Source organism: Bos indicus x Bos taurus, chromosome 7 (genome assembly GCF_003369695.1).
Source record: "Bos indicus x Bos taurus breed Angus x Brahman F1 hybrid chromosome 7, Bos_hybrid_MaternalHap_v2.0, whole genome shotgun sequence".
Classification (NCBI taxonomy): domain Eukaryota; kingdom Metazoa; phylum Chordata; class Mammalia; order Artiodactyla; family Bovidae; genus Bos; species Bos indicus x Bos taurus.
The window spans coordinates 30,657,995-30,671,735 of record NC_040082.1 but is presented as its reverse complement, the minus strand read 5'-3'; the positions used below and the strand labels follow the sequence as shown (position 1 = coordinate 30,671,735).

General features: G+C 42.9%; 1 protein-coding gene across 15 annotated transcripts in view; it reads left to right on the top strand.

Annotated features, from left to right (window-relative positions):
- Positions 1-13,741, top strand: part of TENM2 (teneurin transmembrane protein 2) — a 1,394,962-nt gene that overhangs the window by 1,082,187 nt on the left and 299,034 nt on the right. For all 15 annotated transcript variants that reach the window (XM_027545724.1, XM_027545731.1, XM_027545730.1 and 12 more), the window contains one exon: positions 4,020-4,258. In XM_027545724.1, coding sequence (XP_027401525.1) covers positions 4,020-4,258 — 239 coding nt within the window. The remainder of the gene's footprint in view (positions 1-4,019; positions 4,259-13,741) is intronic.

The window sequence follows — 13,741 nt, the reverse complement described above, 5'->3', positions numbered from 1 at the left end:
TGTGATTTGGAAAGAAAAGTGGGAGAGGGATGAAGGAGAAGTTTGGTGGGAGACCTTTTCAGAAATAAAATGGATGGGATCTTTAAGCCTTTGTTTAGGAGAAGATGAGAGAAGGAAGGAGGTGGGGATGACAATGATATCCTAGACAACTGGAGGTAACAGAAGTCAGGAGGAGTGTAATTGGGGAGGGGAAGGAAAAGAGTCGATGTTTGGTTGTAACTTGCTCAAGAGAGTTAAGGAATGTGGAGGACGAGATATCCAATACACAATTGAAATGTGGGTCTCAGGGAAGAACTTGAGCTAGAAATGGAAATCTGAGGACTCCAGGCCCATCAACGATGGCTAAAGTCATGGGAGTGGGTGAGGTCCCTGGTGGAGTGAAAACTGGTTGTCCGTATGTTTGTAAATACTCATTAATGATGGCTTACAATGTCTGTATATTCCCCTAAGTTTGATTCCCTATTTTTTTTTTACCAGAACTGAAGAATTGTTCAAGAAGTAAACTTGAAGTCATTCTAAATCAAATCCTGGAGTTTTCCCACCATGCTGGCTTTCTGGTGTGCATATGTGCTAGCTTAATTATAGGCCAGTGGACTATTATTTAGTGATTTGGAGAACTCTTCAGGTGTTTGCTCAACATTTGTCAAGCTTTAAATTAAAACTCATGTTTCAGGCTCCTTATGTTCTCTGAGGAATTAAGAATAAGTGCTATCTGTTGGGCACTGAGCACTTGCCATGGGACACACCCTTGGTTAAATGCTCATGCTACATGGCTGTGTAATTCCCACAACAACCCGTGTTGTTATTCCTCCCCTTTTACTGATTAGGACCTGGAGGTTGTCAAGAACAGCATAAGGTAACCTACATGAGCTTCTGTGTCCAGAAATGGCATAACCAGGACCTCAATGCAGATGAATTTTGCTCCAAAAGGCTGCCTTTAAACACAATGCCCACTGCCTCCTCTTCCAAAAGGCTCTTTTTATCTGGAGCTTTCAAAGAGAGCTCTTGGACAAGGAATGCAAACCTCATTTATAGAATCAAACCTCTTGGCTGTATTCAGATCATCAAATGTTCTTACAGTACAAATAAAGTTTAAGTATCAGTTGTTTATTTTGATGTTAGCTGTGCTAAATAATTCACTAATCAGATAGTCATTTTCTGACATGATTGTCTGTCATCTCAGCCTCCTTTGGTCTTTGCCAAGGATTAAAATACTTGCGAGTTTTATCTGGACGAGGCCATGATATAAATAATTGAAAGGACCACGATCTTGCCTCAGAAGCCCCCTGGAAAAGCCAGCTAACCACCATATGCAGGGAACATGTGGTGTCATAGGTTCAGTTAGAGCTTCCAGAGTCTGGCAGACTGGAGTTTAAGCCCCAGTGATCCCACATGCTAACTCTTGGCTTCAGTTTTCTCATTCGTAAAAGTAAGGTAATAAGAGTATTCACTTTATGGGATTGTTGTGAGATTTGGTTACAAGTAAAATATTTAGCATTATAACTGACACCTAGTATGTATTCCATAAATACAGCTGCACCTACTGAAAACTTGAAGAGGCAGAAATACCTGTGTAACATTTTAAAATCAGAATTGAAGTTGAGTAAATTCACAAAACAATGAGGAAACTCCATTATTCAAGTCACCCCTACCTGCTGAACTTGAATTGGGTCCTAGGAACATAAAGATGAACAAATAACATAAAAATGAACAAAATAAGCCACAGTCCCCAACCTCCAGCTGCTCAGACTCTAGGCTACTAAACCCGTGCTTTGATATCCACTAGATGTTTTCCAGAAGATAAGTCGTCGTTTTGAACAAGAAAGATACAGCCTGGCACCTTTGAAGTCTCATAAATGGCACACCAAAGAGGGAGAAAATCTGTAGTGGGAGAATTGATGGTCCCTGAAGTCTCTTTAGAGCGACAGGCTTCTGACCCCTGAGGAAGGGTTCTGTTAGGGATCAACAGTACGTTACCCTGTTGTCAGGCCATAATTCTAGACTAAGGGCACATTATTCACTTAGCAGGCAAAAACATTTCCAATGAAAGAACCATGATCTAGAAAAAAAAAGCTTATGGTTACCAAAGGGGAAATTGTCAAAGAGGGGTTGAGATGTGGAGGGGGTTAAGTAAGGAGTTTGGGATTAACAGGTGCACACTACTGTATATAAGATAGATGAGCAACAGGGACCTACTGTATTGCCCAGGGAACTATATTCAATGTCTTATAATAACCTAAAATGGAAAAGAATCTGAAAAAGAATATATGTTTATGTATATGTGTGTGTTTGTGTATAGTCACTTTGCTGTATACTTGAAACTAATGCAGCATTGTATATCAACTATACAACCATTTTTTTTTAATGAAAAAAAAAAAAAAAAAGAACCAGGATCACATGATCTAAAGAGGCCGTCTGAGAAGAGAAAGCAAAATGAAGGGAGGAAGACAGCCCATAAGGAAGACTCAAGAGAGACAGTTTAGGGTAAAACTTCAGAGCACAGACTGTAGTATAAGACAGAGCTCACAGTTTAAATCCTTGAACAGTTGCTTGACTTTGCTAAGCCCGATTTCTCAAATCTTAAATGGAAATATTGTGATATTTAGGTTGTAAATAGTTGTGACAATATAGTTCAAGTCCTTTTATTTTTTTAATTGACATACAATTGATAAACAATGTTGTGTTAGTTGCTGCTATACAGCAAAGGGAATCAGTTATATATATACCTCATTTTTCATATTCTCCATCCTGGCTTATCACAGGATACTGAATATGGTTCCCTGTGCTGCATAGCAGGACCTTGTTGTTTATCCATCCTGTATATAATAGTCTGTACCTGCTAAGCCCGAACTCCAACTCCATCCTTCCCCCACCCCCCTGGCAACCACAAGATTTTAAGATTGTATTTCCAATTTTATATTCGTGATATGGGAAAAGGTCTTGGTTTCCACTCATCATGAATATCTTCTCAGCATTTATCTATTAAGTTTCAAACTTTATTTCCTCAAATTTTATGGCCCTTTTTCTAGTGTTAGCACTTCATTTTGAAGGCAGTTAGTTACTCTTTCTCAAACCAAGGGCTTCATTTTTTAAAATTAGTAGTAACTATAATTGTAGTCATTTGATAATCATTTCTTTCTGCCCTCTCAGAGTTTCCTGATCTGAAGCTGAAAACCTCTCTTGAGCTTTGGGTTGCTGGAAGGAAATCTGTAGAATGTGTGAATAACTTTATCCTTGATGTTAGTCTGTGTAGTAACAATTCTGTTTTCCACTTGGTTATACATTTTGATTTTTCAAAACATTTCTGTTCATGTTGATGTGTGGCAGAAACTATCACAATATTGTAAACTTATTATCCTCTAATTAAAATTTTTTTTAAAAAATTCTATGTATCTTATACTCAGAACTACATGTTTTAGCCTTTGAATGGGAAAAAACCTATTTGTCACGCTTGAATCACTGTTGATCGATCAGTAGTAGGTCTTTTACCATTCTGGACATGAGCACATAGGTACAGAGAGCCTTTCCTTTATCAGAGGATATGGTTTGTGATACTAATTGCTGTTTTAATTGTGGTTGCCTTTATGTAATACTCATGAAAAGATTGCAGAATATTTTTTTTAAAAGTCATGACCATCAAATGTCATGTTCATCCCTCTGCCCATGACAGGGTAGGGTAGAAAATTAGGACTGTGTGTTGTGCTCAGTCACTCAGTCGTGTCCAAGTCTTTGTGACCCCATGGACTGCAGACCGCCAGGCTCCTCTGTCTGTGGAGATTCTCTGGGCAAGAATACTGGAGTGGGTTGCCATGCCCTCCTCCAGAGGATCTTCCCAACACCAGGGATCAAACCCAGGTCTCCTGCACTATGGATAGATTCCTGACACGGCGCCACTTAGGAAGCCCCAATTAGGACTATATTCGTGCTATGTAAAGCAGAGTTGAGGGAGTAGGGGGGAGCAGCTGACTGGTCCTCAACAGCTAGGATGTGGGTCCTGACTCTTTCCTCTTCCCTGGCAGGCACTTCCTCTTTAAGACGTCCTCGGGAAGCACACCCCTGTTTAGCAGCTCCTCCCCGGGATACCCTTTGACCTCAGGAACGGTTTACACACCACCACCCCGCCTGCTGCCCCGCAATACGTTCTCCAGGAAGGCCTTCAAGCTGAAGAAGCCCTCCAAGTACTGCAGCTGGAAATGCGCCGCCCTGTCGGCCATCGCGGCCGCCCTCCTCCTCGCCATCCTGCTGGCGTATTTCATAGGTGAGTCCGGGCAGCTGTGACCAGGCGGGGGCACAGTCACCCACTTGTGAACAGAGGGGGCCTCTGTGGTCTGTTCCGTCGGCCTCTTGGCTCCTGCAGGATGTAAAGATGAGTGATGGATGGGAGTGCTTTTTCCCCCTCCTGAAATCCATTTCACTTTGATGAGTTTCTCCTTCATGATGCTAAATGACATTTATCAGAAGTGAAATTAAATATCCTTACTGTATACTTTCTTGGAGATAAGCTGAAAATTGTCATTGCTGTCAACCCCTCTCTCATTCCTCAAGTAGTCTTCTGGTCTCCTCCGTCTTGGATTTTTAACCCAGGTCTGGGCTCAGCAATTCACGCAACGTTGGTTAAACTTCAGCCAGCCAAAAACTGGATAGAAGAGTAGCCATCAGCAGGCCTGGAACATTGTGACTGCAAGGAAAGTCAGAGTGGCTAGCTGATCTTTAGAGCTGGGGAACAGAAAGAGGATTGAGGGACTGAAGCATCCAGCCAGGTCTTCATAGGGAATCAAGTCTCTCAGACCCAGTGGATCTTGTCCACCTCTTCTCCTTCACCTCTATTGCTTCAACTCTCATCTCATGTGCTGCTGAATCTGAATCAGATTCACCTCCCACACCAGCTGTGATTCTGGGTTGAGGTCAGGGTATGAGCTAGGATAGCAGATTGATGAAGTTGCTGGAGTATGTTTCTTCACCCACTGGGGATGTTGGTGTGCATCCATGGGGTATGGCCTTCTAACTGTGGGAAGCAGCAGATGCCAGGCGTTCAGGGACAGGGTGCCCCCTGCATTAGAGCATCCTGAGCTGGGCACAAAGCCTGCTCGTAGCTCCTGGCCCCAACTAAGAGCCCCTCGCACTGCTGCTTTGTCAACGGAGCTTGCCAGCGGCAGATCTCCTGGCCCAGGCAGAGGCCACGGTGACATTTGTTTAAATTTATTTGAAACACTGGATGGTTCTGGCATGGTTTCAGGGCTCCTCTGTCAGGCCTCCCCAGTTTGGCTGTGCTGTGTTGCAAAGCAAACCTATAAAACACCAGCAAAAAAGAGACCAGTTCTAAGTGAGTTCTTAGCACGTTTGCTGAACTCCTTCGCATTTACAAGAGGGAAAATAAAAAAACAACCCTGATCATTCTCGTTTTGCCCTCTCTCCCAATATAAACCCTCCTCTCTCTCACACACACTTTCTTCATCCTCAGGCAGCCAGCAAGGTACCTGCCAGAGGATAAGCTGGTCCGGAGCTTCCCAGACCATTGTGCCCGAGCTTGCCTGGAGGCAGAGGAGGGCACCTGTGCGCCCCCAGAGATCTGGGGCCTTGCACAGAGCAAAGCACAACAGACCGAAAACTGATGGAAGGGTTTCACTCTCTCTCACTAAATATTGTTGCTGTGCTCATCTTAATATGGAAAATTAAGTTTTGTAGCCCTTGTTATTTGCATCTCTCAGGAGTCAGTGTCCTCTAGAAGTAAGCACATTGACACTCTGGGGAAAGGCACCCTGTTTATTTGGGGCTTTGCAAAATCCTTTGTACTTCAAACCCCAGCTCTACATTTGGGCTGAGGTCAGACACCCGGGCACCCCTAATTTAAAGTCATGTCTGCTTCTCACTTACCTCTTGATGAAGGATGGAGTCAGGGATGGACTGGAGGAGTGGGAAGGGCATCTGTTGTCCCTGCAGTCACTTGGGTGGAATCTTCTCTGTCCTTAAAGGTAGTTTTGTGGGTTTCTGCTGGTAGCTGTTCAGGGGTGGGGCTTGGTGGAAGCAAATTCAAAATGCCTTCAGGGTCCTTGCTTGATTTGTCTGTATGTCAGAAATTTCAGAAAGGGTCCGTGAGCTCACTTCTTGGGCTTCAATGTTCTGCTGGGCTAGTGGGCACCATGGGGAGCTCAGATATAGAAACTGTCTGCTTCTGCCAATAAGGTCCCCGGTGTACCTCCTTCTCTACTCGCAGGAGAGAAATAGATGGCTACTGCCTGATTTATTAAGCTTGATAGTTAAAATATATGCTTTCTGTAGGGCGATCATATAAATGGGAAACAGTGTAGCGAGAGTTTAATGTTTTAATTGGGTGTGTAACTTGTAAGTGATGGATTAGGAAACATATTTATCCTCAGTCTGGAGGCTACTGGAAGCTGGACCCAAGCATCTTAGGATGGTTTATTAGTTTATAATCCATCATTTTGTATTATGTATGCTTTAGGTAAGATTATGCTTCGACCCTGGAGTATTGAAGAATAGTTTATGACTCAAAATGAGTGATGGAAGGGGCTGATTCACCCAGCAGTCTTGGTAGTGCCAAGGCTACTCTTCAAAGGTGAGGGCAGGTCTGCAAGCATGGTGAGGTGTCTGCATCTGGAGGGTGCCTGATTTAGGAACTCAGGGATCCAGAGGGATTTCTGACCTTGACCCCAGTGACCCCTTTCCCTGTGGCCTTGACTAAGTTGTTTTCCTTCTGGGTCTTGGTTTCCTAAGTAAAACCTGGGAGTGATGGTTATTGACATTCAGAAACTCTAAAGTATGATGAGGATTAATTAATGTGTATAAATCACTTTGAAGATGAAAAGCAGTATATTATTAATTACAGAACCACAGGGGCATAAACAGTGCATTGAAAACACAGAGCGGAGTGCTGTCAGGAGCAACACATGATTGTGCCTACCTAGAAAACAAGCCATCAGACAGGACAGAAGGACAACTTAAAAAGCAAAGCCCTTTTGTTAAGGAGGGCGACGATTTTAAGACCTGAGCCTGCTCTGGCTCATACATGACTCTGTGTTCCGCTGGAACATGACAGGTCCTGAAATTGACACATCCGCCCCAGGACAGTTATGGACAGGCACTGATTCAGGCCTGCCAGGAACTCTGACAAATAGGCCAAATTATCTTCCTTGCGTGTTGAAACTTGCATGAAGTCTTTCCAGAAATGAGCAATTTGGAAACATTCAGCCCCATGACAGTTCTTCCATAGCCTCAGCCTGTGGGCAAGTGTAGATCAGAGTAACACCAGCCCTCGGGCAAAATGGAAGACGTGAGCCTCTACCAACTGTGGTGAGGTCCCCCGGTTCCTGCTCACGCAGCTGGGGTCTTTTCTGTGATACTCTTCCACCAGATTCTTCCAGTGCCAAAGTCTCCCAGGGTACAAAACATTCTCAAATAAATTATTCTGAAAAGCTACATGAACCACTAGGGGACCATCTTATGCATCACTCAGCCCTTCGCCCAAATGGTTCCTCGGGAAGACTGGTTTTGGAGAATTTGGCTGGGAAACACACGAGAGCTTCCTGCTCAGGAAGTCATCTGTTATCCTTGGGCTGCTCAAATACTTTCATTGCCGGCAACACCAGAAATCCCTCTGGATCCCTGGGTTCCTAAAGCATGTAACCAGCATACTGTTTCTCTCCTGTTTTATGCCAAGTCTACTGAGTTTCTCTCCTTATAGGGTGCATACAATAACTGGTTAGTGCCTTCTGTTTGATTAGAATTGTTTTTCTATTTAAAGCACTTGTATATAATTATTGGGCTTCCCTGGTGGCTCAGTCAGTAACGAGTCTGCCTGCAATGCGGGAGACCTGGGTTCAATCCCTGGGTCAGGAGGATCCACTGGAGAAGGAAATGGCAACGCACTTCAGTATTCTTGCCTGGAGAATCCCATGGACAGAGGAGCCTGACAGGCTACAGTCCATAGGGTCACAAGAGTCAGACATGACTTAGTGACTAAAGCATCACCATATAATTATTAAATTTGAACCGTACCCCAGCCCCCTAATATACACTCTGGCAGAAAATGAAATTGGCATATTGCAATCCTTTGACAATTGTTGCGACTGAAGCCCAGAGGGTCTCAAGTCACATGGCTAGTTAGCTGCAGGCCCAGGAGTAAGCACTCATTCTCCTGATGCCTTGTCTAACATCTTTCCCTTGACTGCTCTCTCCTAAACATCACGGTTAGCCACATTTCCCAAATACTGCATGAAGCCTCAGTCATCCTTTTCGTAGCATCAATTCACCTTACCTAATTCTGTCCTTATTAGCAAGGGAGAATAATTGGTTCCCATCCTCCCCGAATCATCTTCTAAAAAAATGGAAAAAAGCCACATCTCCTGCTTGGCCTCCTAACCTGGCCTCATATTTCTGCTTTCCCAAGTACCTTCTATCACAGAGACCACCAGACTTTTTTGGTCAAAAGCTAGATAGTAAATATTTTTCATTTTGCAGGTCATGCAGTCTGTTACAACTCCACAACTTTGCCGTTGTAATTCAAAAACAGCCATAGTGTGTCAACAAATGGCCATAGCTTTTTTCTGGGCATCTTTAATTGTAGACACTGAAATTTTAATTTTATATACTTTTCATGTGTCATGGAACACTATTCTTTTGATTTTTTTCAACCATTTAAAATGCAAAACTGCCCCCTAGGTCCATGTATTGTTGCCACAGTCTGCCAACCCCTGTCTGATTGCATTACTCTTCTTTTCCTAAAAATATCTTTTCAGAGTATCTCCACCTTTACAAAAACAAAAAAAACAGGCAAACAAGAAACACTACAGTGCTCTCAAACTGGCAAGAGTCCACTGTAAATGGTGATTGCCTATAATTCCACTTAATAATGAATGCTTCCATCTTATTTTCTGACCCAAACTAAAAGTGGAAAAAGTAATTCACTTTTCTCCTTAAGATAAAAACTTTCTATAAGATAAAAATTTCCTTCCCAGTAGACTGTTTGAAACACTGCCCCAACTCATGGATGGAGTATAATTGCCTAGGAACTTTGCCACATACTCACTTGCCCTCAATCTTTAGATTTTTCTGCAAAACTATTGTCTGTTTTTGAAGATGACTCAGCGCCTGACACCTTCTTTGGTGAGATTTTCCAACAGGTCGTAACAATGCTGGGTTGCTGAATGACATCATTGCTTTCTTGTCCCGGGTTAACACTGGCGAGATCTCATTTCCTTAAAAGGCAACAATATTCTTGCAGGGCTAACCCCCATCAAGGAAGAAAGATGCTCGTAATGTTATGACTTTGCTGTTTAAATCCAGATAATCCTCGAAATTCTGAGAGTCAAACACAACGGTTCAACATGACGCAGGGCTCAGACCGTCGCCCCTGAGTTAAAAACAAGAGTCTTCTGTCAAAAACTCTTCCCGTGGCTGGGAGAGGAAGGGGAGTAGAGAGAGAGATAAGAGCATTTATGTCATCCTAAATTAGTTTTCAGCTCTTCAGATCCCTGCCAAACTAAAATGCATATATATGTATTAGAAAGTCACCTTGTCTCTGTTCACTACAGTAACTCCTGCCAAATATGAAATACTGTGTTTTAAGTAAGCTGTTCACTGCTCTGTCTTCTGCCACTCTCACTTTGATCTGGGAAGAACGCGGGCCATCAACATGTCAGGATGTTAAGAGTCTGGTAATTTGGGGTGCTTTCAGTTTCTTTTGAAAACAATGAGAGATTATTTTCTATGGAAACTAAAAGCCTACAATGTGTTTAAAGTTGCTACACTTGGAAATTGATGTGTTGAGACTCACGCTGATGAATCCTGCGTTCTCGGCTGCTATTTTGTGTATTCCCATCTCGCCGAATAGAGCGGGTTTGGGGGAAAACATAAAGAAAATGACAGAAGATGATGAGAACAGTTAGTTTAACCTGGCAGTCTTCCTGAGGACGCAGCCTAGGAGAAGCGTCAGCCCTCCCTTTCAAGCTCACCGCTCTCTGACTATCCAGAGAAATACTACACCTTCCCCTCCTATATGAATTCCAAATTATGTATTTATCTCCCATTATCTGAAGGGCAAAATGCTAATGATGATGTTTGAACAATCCAGCAAATAACATTTCCGCCCAACTCCCTGGCCCTAGATCGTCAAACCTCACAGTCAACCACACAAAGATAAAGAGAACTGCCCACAAATAAGTCAGGGGACCCAGTTATGTTATGCATTCGATGTTAGTAGCAGACTTTTTATCTAATAGATATGCTAATGTGCTCTTAACCGGATAATAAAGTCCTGTCAATGCTTCCACACTAGTGTGTCTCTGGCAGTGGGGCTGCCATTTCCTAATTGTATGCCTGATTTCAAGAGGATCTGTCGACTTATGGAAAGTAAATTAAGTCATTAGCTAGGTCCCCATCACCTAGCCGCCGTGTGGCAACATTTGTATCTCATGTTTGACATTCAGAAAAGATGAGTTCCTCTGCTGAGGGAAAGGAGGTGTTTTTGCTCTCCTCTCCAAGGTGCCTGTCAGAAATCAAGGTAGTTGGAGGTGGAGGGGAGGGATAAACTAGGAGTTGGGGATTAATAGATAACCCACTACGATAAAATAGGTGAATGACAAAGACCTACTGAAGAGTGCAAGGAGCTGTAGTCAATATCTTGTAGTAACCTAAATGGAGAAGAATCTGAAAAATAGTATATGTTCCCGTGTATATGTATATGTTGGGGCTTCCCTGACGGCTCAGCAGATAAGAATCCACCTGCAGTACAAGGAGAGGCAGGAGATTCGGGTTCAGCTCCTGTATCAGGAAGATCCCCTGAAGGAGGGCATGGCAACCAATTCCAGTATTCTTGCCTGGAAAATCCCATGGACAGAGGAGCCACTTATCCATGGGGTCACAAAGAGTTAGATGTGACTGAAGTGACTGAGTACATGCATGTGCACACACACACACACAAACACACACACACACACATATATAGTATACACATATATAAATTGAATTACTTTGCACCTGAAGCAAACACAACATTGTAAATATACTACACTTCAATAGAAAAAATAATAATAGTAAATGCAAAAATCAAGATAATCAGGCAATACAGGGCTTTCCACCATCATGCGTAAACTTGATTGGTGAGAATGAGGAAGAAATTTGGGGTCCTAACTCAATACAGCATCTAAACGCAAAACAAGGAAGTAGGTGACACAGCCCCGTGGACCCCTTGGGTCCATGTTCTTAAGGAGCACAGTAAGGAAACAGGGTGCTGTTATCGTCTGCCATCCCGAGGCTCTGTGCCCCCACAAGAGATAGAGTGTTAGGGGCACAAGGAAGGAGTCCACCACTTGTCTGTTCCTTGAGTCACCATTCAGCTCTGTCCTGGACTCTCTGTGTGACAGTTGTCTCTCTAGCCGTCATCAGTCCAGAAGCAGTTCTGTTCAGTCACTCAGTTGGGTCCAACTCTTTGCGACCCAGGACTGCAGCACGCCAGGCCTCCCTGTTCATCACCAACTCCTGGAGTCTACTCAAACTCGTATCCATCGAGTCGGTGATGCCATCCAATTATCTCATCCTCTGTCATCCCCTTCTCCTCTCACCTTTAATCTTTCCCAGCATCAGAGTCTTTTCCAATGAGTCAGTTCTTCACTCAGGTGGCCAAAGGATTGGAGTTTCAGCTTCAGCATCAGTCCTTCCAATAAATATTCAGGACTGATCTCCTTTAGGATGGACTGGTTGGATCTCCTTGCAGTCCAAGGGACTCTCAAGAGTCTTCTCCAACACCACAGTTCAAAAGCATCAATTCTTCGGTGCTCGGCTTTCTTTATAGTTCAACTTTCACATCCATACATGACCACTGGAAAAACCATAGCTTTGACTAGACGGACCTTTGTTGGCAAAGTAATGTCTCTGCTTTTTAATATGCTGTCTAGGTTGGTCATAGCTTTTCTTCCAAGGAGCAAGTGTCTTTTAATTTCATGGCTGCAGTCACCATCTGCAGTGATTTTGGAGCCCAAAAAGATAAATTCTGTCACTGTTTTCCCATCTATTTGCCATGAAGTGATGGGACCAGATGCCATGATCTTAGTTTTCTGAATGTTGAGTTTTAAGCCAACTTTTTTACTCTCCTCTTTTCACTTTCATCAAGAGGCTCTGTAGTTTCTCTTCACTTTCTGCCATAAGGGTGGTGTCATCTGTGTATCTGAGGTTATTGATATTTCTCCCAGCAATCTTGATTCCAGCTTGTGCTTCATCCAGGCCAGCGTTTCTCATGATGTACTCTTTAAATAAACAGGGTGACAATATACAGCCTTGACGTACTCCTTTTCCTGTTTGGAACCAGTCTGTTGTTCCATGTCCAGTTCTAACTGTTGCTTCCTGACCTGCATACAGAATTCTCAAGAGGTAGGTCAGGTGGTCTGGTATTCCCATCTCTTGAAGAATTTTCCATAGTTTATTGTGATCCACACAGTCAAAGGCTTTGGCATAGTCGATAAAGCAGAAATAGATGTTTTTCTGGAACTCTCTTGCTTTTTGGATGATCCAGTGGATGTTGGCAATTTGATCTCTAGTTCCTCTGCCTTTTATAAATCCAGCTTGAACATCTGGAAGTTCACAGGTCACGTACTATTGAAGCCTGGCTTGGAGAATTTTGAGCATTACTTTACTAGCATGTGAAATGATTGCAATTGTGCGGTAGTTTGAGCAGTCCTTGGCATTGCCTTTCTTTGGAATTAGAATGAAAACTGACCTTTTTCAGTCCTGTGGAAACTACTGAGTTTTCCAAATTTGCCGGCCTATTGAGTGCAGCACTTTCACAGCATCATCTTTCAGGATTTGAAATAGCTCAGCTGGAATTCCATCATCTCCACTAGCTTTGTTTGTAGTGATGCTTTCTAAGGCCCACTTGACTTCGCATTCCAGGATGTCTGGCTCTACGTGAATGATCACACCATCATGGTTATCTGGGTCATGAAGATCTTTTTTTTAATAGTTCTTCTGTGTATTCTTGCCACCTCTTCTAATATCTTCTGCTTCTGTTAGATCCATACCATTTTTGTCCTTTATTGTGCCCATCTTTGCATGAAAAATTCCCTTGGTATCTCTGATTTTCCTGAAGAGATCTCTAGTCTTTCCCGTTCTATTGTTTTCCTCTATTTCTTTGTATTGATCACTGAGGAAGACTTTCTTATCTCACCTTGCTATTCTTTGGAACTCTGCATTCAAATGGGTATATCTTTCCTTTTCTCCTTTGCCTTTCATTTCTCTTCTTTTCTCAGCTATTTGTAAGGCCTCCTCAGACAACCATTTTGCCTTTTTTCATATCTTTTTCTTGGGGATGGTCTTGATCCCTGCCTCCTGTACAGTATCACAAAGCTCCATCCATAGTTCTTCAGGCACTCTATCTATCAGGTCTAATCCCTTGAATCTATTTCTCATTTCCAATGTATAATCATTAAGGGATTTGATTTAGGTCATATCTGAATGGTCTAGTGGTTTTCCCTACTTTCTTCAATTTTAGTCTGAATTTGGCAATAAGGAGTTAATGATCTGAGCCATAGTCAGCTCCCAGTCTTCTTTTTGCTGACTGTGTAGAGCTTCTCCATCTTTGGCAGCAAAGAATATAATCAATCTGATTTCGGTGTTGATCATCTGGTGACGTCCATGTGTAGAGTCATCTCTTTTGGAAGAAGTTTGCTATGACCAGTGTGTCCTCTTGGCAAAACTCTATTAGCCTTTGCCCTGCTTCATTCTGTACTCC